This window comes from Aureobasidium namibiae, assembly GCF_000721765.1.
Source record: "Aureobasidium namibiae CBS 147.97 unplaced genomic scaffold scaffold_9, whole genome shotgun sequence".
Classification (NCBI taxonomy): domain Eukaryota; kingdom Fungi; phylum Ascomycota; class Dothideomycetes; order Dothideales; family Saccotheciaceae; genus Aureobasidium; species Aureobasidium namibiae.
Genome location: NW_013581200.1, coordinates 255,170 through 270,435, shown reverse-complemented (window position 1 = coordinate 270,435; position 15,266 = coordinate 255,170). Strand labels below are relative to the sequence as shown.

General features: G+C 52.5%; 5 protein-coding genes across 5 annotated transcripts; 1 reads left to right on the top strand and 4 right to left on the bottom strand.

Moving 5' to 3' along the window:
* Positions 1-887: 887 nt before the first annotated feature.
* Positions 888-2,327, top strand: M436DRAFT_73002 (glycoside hydrolase family 61 protein; the record flags this gene model as incomplete). Its single annotated transcript, XM_013571774.1, has 1 exon — positions 888-2,327. One exon carries the CDS (start codon positions 888-890, stop codon positions 2,325-2,327), a length of 1,440 nt encoding a protein of 479 aa, XP_013427228.1.
* Positions 2,328-2,975: 648 nt separating this feature from the next.
* M436DRAFT_73001 (uncharacterized protein) lies at positions 2,976-4,631 on the bottom strand (the record flags this gene model as incomplete). Its single annotated transcript, XM_013571773.1, has 1 exon — positions 2,976-4,631. One exon carries the CDS (start codon positions 4,629-4,631, stop codon positions 2,976-2,978), a length of 1,656 nt encoding a protein of 551 aa, XP_013427227.1.
* Positions 4,632-5,090: 459 nt separating this feature from the next.
* M436DRAFT_47828 (uncharacterized protein) lies at positions 5,091-7,772 on the bottom strand (the record flags this gene model as incomplete). The annotated part of the gene is made up of 1 exon (XM_013571642.1): positions 5,091-7,772. The coding sequence occupies one exon, from the start codon at positions 7,770-7,772 to the stop codon at positions 5,091-5,093; it is 2,682 nt and encodes an 893-aa protein (XP_013427096.1).
* A 1,162-nt stretch (positions 7,773-8,934) lies between these two features.
* On the bottom strand, positions 8,935-9,600 carry M436DRAFT_47234 (cysteine proteinase; the record flags this gene model as incomplete). The annotated part of the gene is made up of 1 exon (XM_013571552.1): positions 8,935-9,600. A coding segment is annotated over one exon (666 nt), but the record flags the coding sequence as incomplete, so codon positions are not given.
* A 3,116-nt stretch (positions 9,601-12,716) lies between these two features.
* M436DRAFT_64001 (uncharacterized protein) lies at positions 12,717-15,241 on the bottom strand (the record flags this gene model as incomplete). Its single annotated transcript, XM_013571680.1, has 4 exons — positions 12,717-13,536; positions 13,594-13,776; positions 14,301-14,626; positions 15,122-15,241. The coding sequence occupies 4 exons, from the start codon at positions 15,239-15,241 to the stop codon at positions 12,717-12,719; spliced, it is 1,449 nt and encodes a 482-aa protein (XP_013427134.1).
* Positions 15,242-15,266: the final 25 nt, after the last annotated feature.

Below are 15,266 nucleotides of genomic sequence, written 5' to 3'. Positions count from 1 at the left end.
CCCTCTGTCGCTCTTTCTAACCTCCAACAGGGATTCGACGCTCCTTTCCGCACCCGTGTGTAAACACATTGATACAAAAATCCTTATCCACAGCTTGGATTGTAATGAGACATGATGGGAACCGGAGTCAAGGCATTTGGGGGTGATTGTTCCGGAACGTCTTTACGGCATTCTAAAAAAGCAAGGAAACATTCAAACGAATTCGGATTACGAGAATGAGAAGGCCCAAAGGAGTTGTCACACATCCAATCACCAATAATTTTGATGCAGAGGCACCGTGAGATGATTGGCGTCAGAAGATCAGAATGTCGTGCAGTGCTTGCGATGCGGCGCCAAAACGCCGCCTGTTTGTGGAGAGATGGCGATCATCTTCAGGTTTTCCGTGGGGAAGAACAAGTTCCTGGACCACTCCTTGCAATGACGGATAGTGGCTGCCAGCATGCGCAAGCAGGACCTATCAACCCCCTGGTCAGGCTGCAGTGTAAGAGCAGTGAACACACTGTGCGTAGAAGTGATGGGTGAAACGCTTTCGCGCGCTGCCAAACGTTTCATGTTTTAGGTGCATGACAACCAACACTGCAGATGCTTGGTTGCTGAGACTCACACAGAGGCAAGTGGTTTTGGAGCAATTCTCATTTTCCATTCACGTCTGCATCTCGTATTCTCCCTTGTTGTGATAATTGGACCGATCCTTCGCGCCTGCTTTCCCGTTCTTCGGACTTCCGTCTTGCACACTCCTTTGTACAAACGCACCAGCATTTAACTGCTGCCATCACGCTCATCCTGCCACTCTTCTCTTCTCAGAACCAACTCACGCTCTTTTCAACCCCTTTTCGTATTCTCTTTGCTGCTTTTACAGTTCTTTTGTTTTCTCCTCTTCGCACACCATGAAGATCTCTTCGGTCGTTCCTGTGCTCGCCTTGATGGCTGCACAGAGCGTCAACGCACACACGCTCTTTTCCGAACTCTATGTCGATGGCCAGGCTCAAGGCGATGGCACCTGCGTTCGCATGCCCACTGATCCCAACACCGCCACCGATCCCATTCCCAGCCTTGACAGCAGCGACATGGCCTGCGGTGTCGATGGCACCAAGGGCGTTGCTCGCGTCTGTTCGATCAACAGCGGTTCCACCCTCAGCTTCGAGATCCGCGACTGGCCCGACAACCCTTCGATTGGCAGCATCGACATCTCTCACAAGGGACCCTGCGCTGTTTATCTCAAGAAAGTCGACTCTGCTATCGACGACCAAGGCACTGGCGATGGCTGGTTCAAGATCTGGGATGAGGGATATGACGAGTCCGCTGGCAAGTGGTGTACCGAGAAGTTGATCACCAACAACGGCCATCTCAGCGTCAACATGCCCAATGGTCTCCAAGGCGGCTACTACCTCGTCCGTCCCGAACTTCTTGCTCTTCACCAGGCCGACAAGGGCGATCCTCAGTTCTACGCTGGTTGCGCCCAAGTCTGGCTCAACTCTACCGGCAACCAGCTCCCTCAGCAAACCGTCTCAATCCCCGGCTATGTCAAGAACGGCCAGCCTTCTACCTCCTTCAACATCTACAACGAGCCCATGGCATTGCCCTATCCTATGCCCGGCCCTTCCGTCTACGTTCCATCGTCTCCGTCCAACCTTGGCAATCAGAAGATGAAGGTCGTTCAACAGACGCAGACCGAAGGTCTCGCCCCTAGCGACTGCATCATCACCAATGGCAACTGGGACGGTATCGAGCTCGACAAGTACAGCGATCAAGCCGGCTGCTGGAATGCCAGTACCGCATGCTGGGCCCAGGCTAAGACATGCTACGACACCGCACCTCCCACTGGCAACACTGGCTGCAAGACCTGGGAAGCCAAGTGTCAGAACATCAACGATCAGTGCAGTGCTGGCAACTACAACGGTCCTCCCGATTACATGAAGAACCTCAATCCTCCTGTCAAGCAGGTCTCGCTGCCTTCTCCCGACGCTGCTCAGCAAGGCGATGGTTCTTATCTCCCTGCCACTGCCAACAGTGCGCCTGCCGCCACTACATTCACGACTTCAGCTCTCGTCGCCAAGGCTACCTCTGCTCCTTCCAACAGTAATTCGCTCACCATTTCCACCGAAGGCAGCTGCGGCAACGGTGTGACTTGCAAGGGATCGAGCTTCGGCGACTGCTGCTCCAGCCACGGCTACTGCGGCTCGAGCGATGAGTACTGCAAGGCTGGCTGCAACAGCGCTTTCGGCACTTGCGGCGGACCGTACAAGAGAGAGGAGCACAGTCACATGCGCGTCCACAAGTACAAGCGTGCTGTTCGTGTTGGCGGCGATGCCAGAATGATGCCATGATTCTCTTGATTCTCTATGTCCAACTCAGGACCAAACAGAAAAAGAAAACCAGAGAGCATGGGATGGGGAGTTTGATTGTCTTTTTTCTTTCTGCTTTGACGATCTGCATGGTTGCATTGAGGATGGAGCGTGCTATCAAGGATGCTGCGCGTCCTTTTCTTTTCTCCGTGGGTCTTTTTGGCTTGCTTTTACCTTTTTTTTCGCTTCTTCTCGTTCTCTTCTCTTAGGGGATGATGTCTCATCACAGCTGTTATTCTGCCGTGCAGGATGTTAGTCGTTTATGAGAATTTACCGAAACCACGAATTGCTCTAAGCATGACCCCTTTGATCATGATGTGATGTAGTGATACGTACTTGGGAGTAGAAACGCACAAGTGAGAATAAGACGAGTGCGTAAAGTATTGATCGATGGAAACAGTAAAAGGGGTATCTTTGCGACTAACAAAAACGCCAGACGTCCTTGACGCAGTTTCTCAGCAAAGATCCTCGTCGAAAAAAAAAAAGCAGAATAGAAAAGAAAACAGGCCCCTTGGAGATCACAAAGCAGAAACAGCAGAGGAAAAAAACAAACGAAAAGCAACATCCCCATCAAAGCAGCAAGAACTATTCACCATCCCCACTTCCTCCTCTTCAGCCAGCAAAACCTCCTCATCTATCAGGATCACTCTTCGGACTCAACTGTCTAGGCCACCGATCCTTGACACCTTCTCTCCTTCTCCCGCATCCTCTCATCGTACCCTCACCCTTTACATGCACGACCAGCAACGCCAACGCCAAGCTCGTCCAAACATCATACCCCAAGACGTTGAAATCGAACACACCCACCGTGCGTAGATATCCTATCGAATCACTGTTTTCTGCGCCGGGGACGAAAATGACGATTCCGACCAACGTGTGCGAGACCAAAATGCCGTAGAGGGGAGGAGGCTCATCATCGTCGTCACGGCGGGGTGCGCCGATGAACGGAGCAGGACGTTTTGGAGCATTGGGGTTGGTAGGGGCATCGAGCCACAACTTATGCAGGGTAGCCAGGCGAGAGAGCAAAGTATCTTGCATGGCATTCACATCTTCATCCACCGTCCCCTGATAGATTTCCACAAAAGGAAAGTCTGGGAATTGGTTGCGAGAATCCCAGTCTGCCCACTCCATGTAGCGTTTTATCTCCTTGACTATCAATGCTTCGGGCGCTAAACCCACGGTTATCTTATCTCTGACTTTTGGGCCTAGTTGCATGAGATTGCCGAATGCGTGTTTGGCGCGGAAATTGCGGTTGCGCGTTGAGTAGATGTAACCGGGGTGTTCGTGGCCAGGAGGCAAAAACATGCCTTCGGGCATCATGGGGAAATCGTAGTGCCAGTGGGAGGCAAATACTGGTTCGCGGCCGCGGTTGTGGATGCGTTGGATGAGACTGACGGTGTTTGGTGGCCAGCCGCGGGCGAGGAGTTGGTCCTTGGATACGCGCTCGTCTTCGAGACTACCGACGCGGGCGCGTGAGTCGAGGAGAATGGTGTCCTCGCCGTCTGCGGCTTCTTCGAGGAAGGAGCCATAGAGAGAAGCAGATTTGTGGGAGGTTGCGAGTATAGAGGAGGGGGTGTCGTCTGTGTGGCCGATCTCTAGAGCGGAGTTGTCGCTGGCAGGTGTGGAGGCAAAGACGATGTGATCTTCATCGTCACGGCCATAGATTGGAGGAGTTTTTGGAGGAAGAACGTTGATGATAACGTCGTTGGATTCATCTTCTTCTGTACTGTCAATGACGATCTGAGGAACCGTGATACGCCCAGAGAGAGTGTCTGCAACAAGTGGCCTTAGTACAGGTAGAGGCAAGTCGGAGCGAAGAGTCGGATTGTAAATGTTATAATCGTAATGGATTCCATCATCCTCATCTCCAATCCTCTCATCCTCATACTCGTCTTGACTGTCATACTCGATGGGCGTAAAAAACAGGTCACCGATCTGGTACTCTTCTTCTTTTGCTCTTGCAGTTTGTTCGAGTAATTTGTCTTCGCGACGGAGAGCTTCATCCTCGAGTTTGTTCTGGAGCTTGACTTGCAGCTCTTCGTATTTGCTTCTCTTGACGTAGCCTGGAATTTCGGCACCGCGCTTTCTTTTTGAGCCGGTGTTGGTGTCGGCGGGTGTGAGGGGCAAGTAGCCACCAGAGCGTCGAGGGGTGACAGGACTGGGCTGAGAGCGGCGCGAAGGTCGAGCATGCCGAGTGGAAGTGGTTTTTCTCTTTGTGGTGACAGGGTCTGGCGAGACATAGCCCCAAAAGGCGGCCGAAAGGCGTTCGAACAGTCGCAGTGGCATGGTGGAAGGTGCTGTAGGAGTTCCGATTCAAAGGTTCGATCGAGTGTGCGCGAGTGACTGCCGCGACTGTGCGTTCAGGCAAGCGCCCTGGTCAAGAGTTGGGAAGGCGTGATTCAAGATGCGAGGAAAGCGCGACTAGTGGTCGAGAATCGAGTATTGTCGAGGTCAAAGAGTGAATGCACACTCATCTCGACATTGAGCCTATTCATAATCGTTCCAGTGGATTGTCCTTCTTTGTCGCTGCTTTGCTGCCTTCTGACAATCATGAACGCAATTTCCCCGCATGCGGTATACGGAGCTCGGACGCTCTTTCCGCTTTCGGATGCTTATCTTATCGGGCAGCCACCTTGATGATTGAGATTCTGAGAGCCATCATGCGAACTAAACCAAGGGGGTATCATTAAAACAAAAAAGCAGTATAGCTATGAAACGCATGACCCAAGACCACTCCTTCTCTTCTCACGTAGTCAACTGTGCCTTCTTCTTGGTCGCTCTCATGCCCAATATCGTTCCATCCCTGCCAAGCCCTCTGCCACATTCCAGGACAATCATACGAACAAAGTCCTTGAGAAGCCAGTAGCTGCTGTGTGCACCAAGCATCGTCAAGTACTGAATCTCCAACGGTCCACCTCCATACTTGAGGAAGTAGTCGATCTGCCCATTGTCGTTTAGCAGTAGCATACGCTGCTCGGCAATCTCTTCGCGGGAGAAGTTGTGTGTCTCAAGTTCCACGTTCGAAGGTAGTCTGGGCAGCTGATCTGGTCGAGTGGTAGATGCTCCCTCAGGTGATGAGTAAAACCATGATCCAGAAGATGAGAACCATCCCGAGCTAGCTGTTGGCACCCATGCCGATTTGAGCGATGCCGCGTATGAAGCATCGACTGTGGCGTTGAGACGGTACGAGACTGGATCGTAGGGGTTGATGATATTGTAGATATTGTCTACAGGCAGACAGCCATATGTTCCATGGCTTCCACAAATCGGCTTTCTGATTGATGACAAATTCGCTCCAGGTTTCTGTTTACCCAGGCGTGGAATCAGAGAAGCTCGCTTGAGGAGTAAGAAGAAGCCAGTTGGCGAGCCACACAAGAACAGCCCAGAAGTGTTGAAAAGGAAGTGATCCAGGATTGGCGAAGAGTTCAAATCAACCGTGGTAGGGTCAGCCAGCTCAGGGGGTATCGAGGTTGGTTGCTTCGACAGAATGTCGACCGCCATGACACTACCGAGCGAGTGCGCGATAATATGCACACGTCCATATTGAGCGAAGCCTGGATTGTTGATGCACCACAGCTTGTAGATGCGATTGGCCTCAGCGATGACAGCTGCAATCATCTTGGGCTGGTGATCTGATAGATAGTAAGGCACATCAAGCATAACATCAGACACGATGTTGCGCACAGATGGCAACGTCTCTGGCGTGATGTCCTTTAGTCCAAAATCATTCATTGCCGGATCATCAGGCACATCTCTCTGGCCATCCTCGAAAGATAAGCTTTGACGCCAGTTGACGGGTAGGACCATGATACCACCCATATTCTTCCTGAGATGAGCTTTCACACTGTCTGTGCCTAGCTCAACACTGACCTCTCGGCGAAATGCGTTGATCGCGTGGGTGAAATGAAAACTCTCCATACGTTCTGAGAGCTTCTGGCCAATACCATGAATTACAAGAATCAACTCAGTGACCTTTGGGCGCTCAGCATGAGCAAGAGCAGGATCAGACTTTTGTCGTCGATTGGGAGGTGCACCGGACTGCGATGTAGACACGCCTTCTTCAGCCTTCGCTGCAGTAGAGGTCTTCTTGACGGGGTACATGCGATCGTAAGCCGCTTGGTCAAAGCCACGAACAACAGGTATACCAAGCTTACGACCTTTACGAATGTAATTCGCCAATGGACGACGACCGTGATAGGCTGATGGCTGCAAATTGGGTTTCAAGATATGGGCATCGGTCGCATTCGCGTATACGACACCAGCTGTAGGGTACCATCTGGGCAGACCGCCGCCAGAGGAGTACGCTGATGTACCAGAAGCTTTGTTATCAGGTCCATCCACGCCTGCGGCAATATCGATAATGTCGCAGGCGACCTCGACGACATGTTCACGCTCCTTCTCGGCTGAGAATGGCTCCTCGTCGAAGTTGGTAGAGGTCATACTACCCATCTCAGTCCTGGCAGGATTAGGCCTACTCTCAAGCCTCTTGAACAGATCAGGCCAGAGTTTGTGCAGAATCTTGGCTTCTCCTGCGGCACCAACCTCGATAGCGCTGTTGAGCTCATCGTTCCAAGTTTCAGTCCAAGGCTGCAACTCGGTGTAACCTGCCTCAAGCATGTTGGCAACAGGAGGCTCGACCGGTAGCATGGTGTCCTTGTAGAACCAAGTTGCTCGCACTACCGGAGAAACATCGTTGACCGGACGCCAGTAGATGGGCTCCAAGTTGAGATCCGGCATGGCTACATGGTGCAGTCGCGATACGCCAACAGCTATCTTTGCCGAAGGTGCTTCTGGATCGGGACGTGGCTGTGGAGGCTGTTTGTCTTCTTCCGGGGGATCGTCCCACTGATAGCTGTCTCTTAGCCGAGTCGGAGGTCTGGACGAGATCTGGTTGACCCGTCGCATCGAAGGAGCGCGAATGAAAGGAGTGCCGGTGGTATCATGAGTCTCTGCTTCCGGTGGGACAGCGGGTGGCTCGTATATGTCGGCAAGTGTGTTGCTCCTCGTCGATGCATCACTCTTGGAGGCTGGCCGGCGAGCGGAAGGAGAGGTACTGAGGTAAGCAGAAGGAGAAGTGCTCAAATCCAGTTCCACCTTCTTTCCCTTCTCTTGTCTGGTAGCTGGCTGAGGGTCTGCCGGCTTCTGCTTCTCGCCTCGCACCTCGTTGTATCGGAGCAGCTTGTGCCGGAGATCATGCCATGCCTTGTCGAGAGCGGTATTATCGAATTCGGAGAATGGTCTGGGTGGTAGTTTCGCATACGTCGTCTGAGCAGTTTGAGCCGAGGGTGGTAGAGGTGACAGCGGATCGTCTATCGTCAGCGGTGAGGTGTAGAAAAAGCGGGCTTTTACTGGAGGCGGTGCCTCGCTATGATGCAGGATCTGGCGAATGTATTGATTTGTTGACGATGCCATTGTGTCGCCTTGCATACTTCATCTTCAGGCAGACAGTTTGCGTCTTTGCAGGCGTGTTTTTGCTCAACTGTCCGCCTGAGCATGACCCACCGTCAACTTCAACATGATCAAAACGTCATTGGTCCGAGCTTGACATGTGAAATCGACCGCAAACATCACCATCCCGCTGCCTTCCTGATCAAGTGGAATGTCTTTAAGATGCTTTCATTTCTCTGTATAAAGTCTTCTGATACTTTCATTGCAGGCGTGTACCTATATCGTCTTTCCTTCCTTCTTATCATGGAGCAGAACAATTCAGCCCTTGAAGAGTCCTCGAATGCAAATGCAACCGCCCAAACTCCTTGAAATGCTTGCTTTCCCTTCTTGCCGCTGAAACAAAGGGTATCATATGCGAAAATCCACAATGCTGCCGTCCGAACTCTTGATCCTGACCTTCCGATGCTGTGTATTCTCTTGACTTTATGCTTCGCTTCGCTCTTTGCTTGAGCTCAAACCTCCTTCCTTGCTTCCTTCTTTTCATGCTTGTCGTTTGTTCAATTCTGTGGCCCGTGTTAGTTTCTTCCCATGGCTGAGGATCTGCATCATGACCTACCTACCTTTGTTTGAGTTGTTGTGTCGTTGTGTTGTGTATGTGATGGGACATGCTGCTGCCCTTTCAATGTGTCCCTATATAGGCCCTTGTCTGTATGAGAGTGTGTTGGGCGGTAGCGTGTATGGGATTAGCAGCCTGCGGCCTCCTGGCTGAGTGTGTTTTGTGTGTGTGTGTGTGTGTGTGTGTGTGTGCCAAGGTGTGGTGGAGGACCACAGGCTGCAGGGGCAGCAGCATGTCGAATGGTTTCTGAGTCTGGGAAAGAGAATCTGTCGCTATGGCCTGCAAACTTGATTCTCTGCAGCTCGTTTGAGAAACTGGCAAAGCGCTTGACTCAGTCTACATTCGCTGAGTTGTAGCCGAGCAAACTCGATTCAGACAAGGTGCACTTTTGGAGGCTGTGTGCGCTTGAAGATTCAGAGTATCTTGTTTTGGTGCGAGGTTCTTGATGTGGCTTGTGGTATGTCTTGCGGTTTGCCATGTCTCATTATGCGATTTTCGAATGATTTGTGGTATGATTCGAGGCGTATTGTGGTGAAGGTGTATTTCGGATGTTTTTGAGACAGGTCAAGATCAATAGGGAAAAGCTCAAAGCTCGAAGTGCTTGTTGAAGCCGCCGAGGTTGAACAAAGAAACCATTGCGCGTCTAGCGTAGGGAATTTGCTCAGGACCAAACTCGTTGGTTGGATTGCTGAGCTCAAGGGCAGAGGCGAAGCCGTTGAGACAGGTGAAGACACCGCAGTCTGAGCCGTTGTTTTGGATGGCGCTGCGGCGGTCGACTTCCTTCCACTGGTCTGCGACGTAGTCTTTGCCAAGCTCCATCTCGAGCCATTGGCGTGCCAGCTTGATGTATCGAGCACTCTTGCGGTTGGTGTCTGAGTAGCCGACGTCCAGACTGTCGAGGTATTCGATGGTATGAGTGTCAGGGCGGACGACAAGCAGGGACCAGTGATTGCCAGGGTTGACGGGGAAGAAGATGCGCTTGCATTGCAGCAACTTGTCTCCCTTGATGCCCTTGCGGCGTGACCATCTCTCGATGGCTTTGATGCCGTTCTTGGTGACTGAAGAGTACCATCCGGTTATATAGGAGGCGTATGGTGGTACCTTGCCTTTGGTGTGACCGGCTTTGTCGTTCATGCCATTGCACAGAGCGGTGAAGAAGCCATTGATGATTTCGTCGTTGAGCCATCCTTCGGGCTCGCCGGTGTGGTAGTTTGCGGAATGGAGGAGAGTAGCAAAGTCTTTGCGAGTCAAGTCGTTGCCTTCAGGAGACTTGACGATTGCTCTGCCAGGATTGGTGACGTTGAGAACTTCTGTGACCTTCTGGTCCAGTTCTGGAGGGAGGTCGGAGAGGAAGAGGGCGAGCTTGGCTCTCAGAGGAGCTTCCTGGTCTTCCTCGACTTCCTCGGTAAGTGAGATTTGGTTGACTTGATCAGCAAAGGAAGTGGCTTCTTCTTCCGATGCGGCAATGCTCTTCTTCCAGTCAATGAGAGAGATTGCTATGTGAATGTTTGAGCCTCGGCCAGACTTGATCTTTCCTTCGGCGTAAGACTCTGCCTGGATGCTGCGGCAGGCCCAGTAATGCTTCTCAGCGGAGTTGGTTGCATTTGCTTGGTTGGTTGCGAAAGTGAGAGCCTCCTGTGTCCAGTGTTCGGAAGGAAGAGAAGATGGCTTTGGCCAGGATGATTCCCAATGCTCCAGCGCAGCCTGAAGACGAAGCTTTTCGGCATGGAAACCATCGTCAAAGCTGATGATAAGATGGTCGGTGTAGAGGATTTCGTCATTGTCTTGATCAGACTCATCGTCGGCAACAGAATCAACGTCAGGCGCTTCATCGTAGAGCATGCGGGTGTTTTGGATCTTGCGACGCGATTCATTGATTAATTTGGCTCTTCTGATGTCTTCGTCGCGTAGTTTGCGGATCCTGTCGCGAGAATAGTTCTGGGCGGGAAGGTCGTCTTCGCTGTCAACATCCATGTGGTCAAGATCTCCCATACAGATGCGCAGGAAGTCAATGTCGTCCTCATCGGGACCTTTGACCGGGTCAACGGCCATGATTTGTTGTGTTTCCTCCTCAATGTGAGCAGAGGTTGATGTAATGGGAGCGGATGGAATGGACGCGTCTGGTTTGTGGGGGCGGCTTGACGCACGGTCCACCTTTCTTCTGACAGTCTGGACGACCTTTGACTTCACCTCCTCTCCATTCACTTCGTTGTGCACTTGCTTTGCAAACCAGTTTCTGCGGTCGCTTGCGTATTTTTCGAGCTCGAATAAGAGTTGCTGTGACGGTGCATCCATGATACCCGGCTGTGATGGTGCATTCATGCTAACCGACTTCGAGATTCCAGAAAACTTCTTTGAAGGTGAGCGCTTTGTAGGTGAACGTCTTGAAGGTGCACGCTTCGTAGGTGATTTCTTTGCTGGTAAAGAGCGCTTTGCTGGAGAACGCTGCTTGACTGTCGAAGTTGTGCTGTGAAGCTCAGGAGCTGATGGCATAGCCCTCTGAACTTTGGTGCCCTCCACGGACTCGATGCTGGCCTCCTTGATCGGCGACAAGGTAGGATCGAAGCCCTTTGTGGTAGCGGCGACGGTGGGAGCGGTATCCATGGCTGTGACAGGGCCAAGACCGCTGGCTGAGGTACTGGTATATCCAGGCTCCCTCGCCGATTGCTGCTGTGCCTCGGAACGATGTTGGATCGTTGCGGGAGCTTGAGCGATGAAGCCCGAGAACCTGCTTCGCAGCGGTTGAGGGCTTTCGACATCACTCTCGCTTCCGCTGCTGTCGGCACGAGCGAGCTTGTAACGAGCCACAGGACTCAGAGAGACGGTAGAGGCCAATCGGGAATCCAGAGATGACCAAACAGCAGGCCTGGTGGTTGAAGCAGCTTCGTACACGCCATTGCCAGCAACGACGGTGTACTCACCACCACTTTTCACAGTCTCAGGAGCGCTGTGATGACTCGAGCCGACCTGGTGCTCGATGCCATGGTCGGTCTCAATTGATGCCATCGCAGTCTCCGTCAACTCCTGACCCTCCTGGAAGTGATCGGCAGGAGAAGGGTTCATGGCAGACTCCTGAAGGGATGCCACTTCCTCCAGGTTGCTGTTGGCATGCTGGCCGATGGTAGTGACCTCCTCCTCGTCACTCTCGTAGTCCGGAAGCTCCTCGACCTCCACGGAGCCGGCACTCTGGTTGAAGGCAGAGGCCGCGTCGAACTTACCACGTAGACCGCTCTGCGATGGAGAACGGGATCTACTTGCTGCAGCCTCCTGTCTTCGGCTGCGAGGAAATCTTAGCCAGCTAGCCCTGCGAAGGACTGCTGCTTGGTCGTCGAGTTCAGTGACCGAAGTCATCTGCCTCTTCGAAGGAGACTGAGCGTCGGCGTCGTCCGACGGCTCGCGAGAGCGCTTGGCGCGCGGAGGCGAGGTTGCTGAGAAAGAAGGCCTTTGGGTATAGGTAGGCGAGACCTGGGCGGTGGTGCTGCTGGTGTTACTGCCAACAGGCCCGGACGAACGGGACTTCTTCACGGGTCTCCTGGAAGGGAATTCCCACGTGTCGCCGGACTCGGTCACAAAGGACTCGAGTTTGCGCTTCTCGCGCCGAGGGTTGCTGTTGCTGCTGCCGGAAGGCGAGACAGCGCGCGAGGGGGAGGCGGAAGAGTGCTCCATCGTGCAACGCTTTCGCTTGTTCAAGGCTACGGCGTGCGTGTTGGAGACACTCGTGTTGGAGACGCAGGGCAGAGGAAGCAGTTGGTGGTGCTTGGTTGTCGTCGAGAAAAGAAAAATCTGACTGGTTGCGGTGCGCTGAGGAAAGAAAGAAAGGAGGCTGTGAGAAGTCGAGAATTGTTTTGATACTGAACAAACGCGGCTTTTTCGAAAAACCACTTGTCGACGCACTTCACTTTGACTTGCTTGTTACTTTCACTCGAGTCCAATCACTGTAGCGATGCATGGTTTTCGAATTGTCCGTGTCGGCAACAGTCGAGTCGCAGTTTGTTCAAGTCGACCTTGTACACTACGCCGAGTCGACCTTTTCGACAAAGGAGACCAGGCTCTCTCCCCTGAGGAACTCCTGTAATATACACCCTGTTGATACTCAAAGTACTACTGCTCAGATTGGTGCAGGTCTTGAGAAAGATTGTTTGCTACAGACAAACATACATCTCTCTGGAGAAGCTAGCTATGACATTTCCTTCTTGCATTCTCATGGGCCATATTTCGCTACGCTTGCGAGCAATTTGTTTCAATACTAAGCTAGCTATATGTTACTATATCTAATACCAAGGTTTCTCATGGTCGCAGGTCTCGGCATACGTCTTCCAGGATTTTGGTGGTGGGATGTCTGGTTCGAGGCAATCCTCTCCTGTAGCTCAGCGAGTCTCAACTCCAGAGGGCATAGTTGAGTCGTGGCCGTACTGATTGAGAGATGGTGTCTGCAGGAAGTCTGGCGACGTGGGACTGTCTGTGTGAAGTCCAGAGGGCTTGCTTTGGTCGTAGCCGTATCGATTGACAGACGGCAACTGCAGGAAGTCTCGCGATGTGAAACTGCCTGTGTGAAGTCCAGAGGGCTTGGTTTGGTCGTGGCCGTACTGCATGGAAGGAGGTGGACCACTGAAGGCAGACGGCATTGGTAGGAAGTCTCGTGATGTGAAACTGCCTTGACCAGAGCCGAGGGGCATGGTTAGGCCGTAGCCGTACGTGCTTTTTGGCTGACTGTGTGGATTGTGTAGATTGTGTGGTGTATGTGGTGATGGACCGTTGAAGGCATGCGGTGCGTTGTGCATGTTTGGCGACGTGAAACTGTCTGAACCGAAGCCAGAGGGCATGGGATTGAAGCCACCAGTGGGTGTTGAAGCGTCTCGGGGGGTTTGGTAGTTGTTTGGATAGTTGATGAAGAAGCGCGCGTTGGTGTCCTCTTGGACTCGTGCGACAAGGTTGGCAATCCATTCAGCTGTAACACCATCAGGCATCGAAGGAGCTGGGAGTGAGGCGGCCGGCGCTGAGGACGATGTGACGGTGGCGGTATGATGCTGCTTCTCGTGTGCTGACTTGGATGACTTCTTCGTCTTCAGGTTGGAGGTCCTCTTGTTGGGTGGTGCTTTGCCAGGTCCAGTGGCAGCAGCGGTGTCAGCGTCGCTTGCCCTCTTTGCCGCTCCGGTCTGAGCGAGAGTGGGCTCGGCGACTGGCTCTCTGTGTACATGGTCAGTGAGCGCAAGGCGGCGGTGATGGGGATGTCAGATAGCGCACCCTTTGATGCAAGCGAGGACGAACTTGCACCGCTTCTTGAGCTGGTTCTTCGAGAGCTGGTTACCAGAACCATCTGGGAGGCTGTAGTTTGGAAGAGCCTCGATGAGTCGCTGAACGCGCACGTGTGTGACCGACCCTGCTGGGGGCAGTTTGTCCTTGATCTTGTCGTAAACTGAAGAGTTGCTCTACTCATCTTCAGTACGCTCCATCGTGAAGGCCAATATAGACGAATCTGAGAAGGCGGGGGAGGGAAAGGGTGTGGTGTGAAGTTTGAGGTGTAAGGCATGGAAGATGGAAGCTGCGTCTTGCGTGAAGTATGAGGTTTAAGGCATGGAAGAGGAAGCTGCGTCTTGTGATCAGAGTTGAAGTGACGTGTTGCGTTGGGAAGGTGCACTTTCCCATTTCGTTTCGCTAAGAGGATATCTCCCGTCCTCGCTCCTTCGGTTGTTGGGATGTCTTATGCCCGTCCAAGGGGTGGCTTCACCTGGCTGTTTAATGTTACTCTCTCTGCGCCTTCTATTGTATTCAAAGTATGATGGTGTGTTTCCATTGAGATACAGGGTGGATATGCCAGCGGAGAACAGAAAGAAAGAAAGCAAAGGCAAGGCGAGGCAAAGCGGATCGAAGGATACAACAACCGAAACTAGACCAACCACTAACAGACAGTATTGCAAGCAATAATGAATCCTCTCCCCCATCAAACATACTTCTTCATCGCGGCCTCGTACTTCAGAACTCTAAAGTTGGGCCCAATCATCCGGCACACCTCTTCCCTGGCATGCGACAATCTGTTGTCTGTAAGACTCGCAGGAGCGGAGTTGGCCAGCCATTCGTAGAGGTGCAGCTTGACATCAATGCGACGATTGGCGTCGAGCTGGACGCTAATAGCTTCATCGCGGACACCTTTAAGAACTCGACTGATCGCAGTCTTGTCCGACTCGTAGGCCTCTTCGACGACATCGAAGATAAGTTTGTACTGAGATGGGTTTGGAGGTCCAGTTCCAAAGCCGGTCTCGATGCTTGCGAGCTTTCGCTACGACAGAGGACCGTCGTAGAACAGCCGGAACCACTGCAGGAGAGATGTAAAAGTCAGACCGTTCTCGACGTCGCGAGCATGTGATGTCATGTTTTGGTTTTCATATCGCTGTCCGCCTGCATTGGCTCCTGCTGGCTATGAGTCTGGACAGATGTGGCATACGAAGCGCCTATGAAGAAAGTAGAGGATGCATGACACAACTGTAAGGATGGAGCAACAAAAACGTATCGAAAACCTTAATGACACCCAAGCGAACAATGAGAGCCCGTCTAGAAGCACTGTTCTGAGCAAGATGGTTGATGTTGGAGAAGCGTGTGAAACGCGGACGGAAATGTGGTTGAGGTCGGCGGCATGGTTGGCGGTGGAGCGGCGGAGCAAGCACCTAAGCACAACTTTCTCCTGTTTGACAAGGCGCAATCACAGAACAATCATCGCTGCAATCTCCTACTGCTCCCAGCTCATTCCTAGACCCCATCAAGCTACCGTGCCTACTCGAATCAACATTGTCCTCGTCCACTCGGCGATCTTCTTAGCGAGCGAAGCAGCTGACTGACGTCTTTCTCCGACCGACTCGGGCGCCATAACGCTCATCGGGCGACCGACAAGACACATCTCGCCAACAACCTCCAGACGCCGC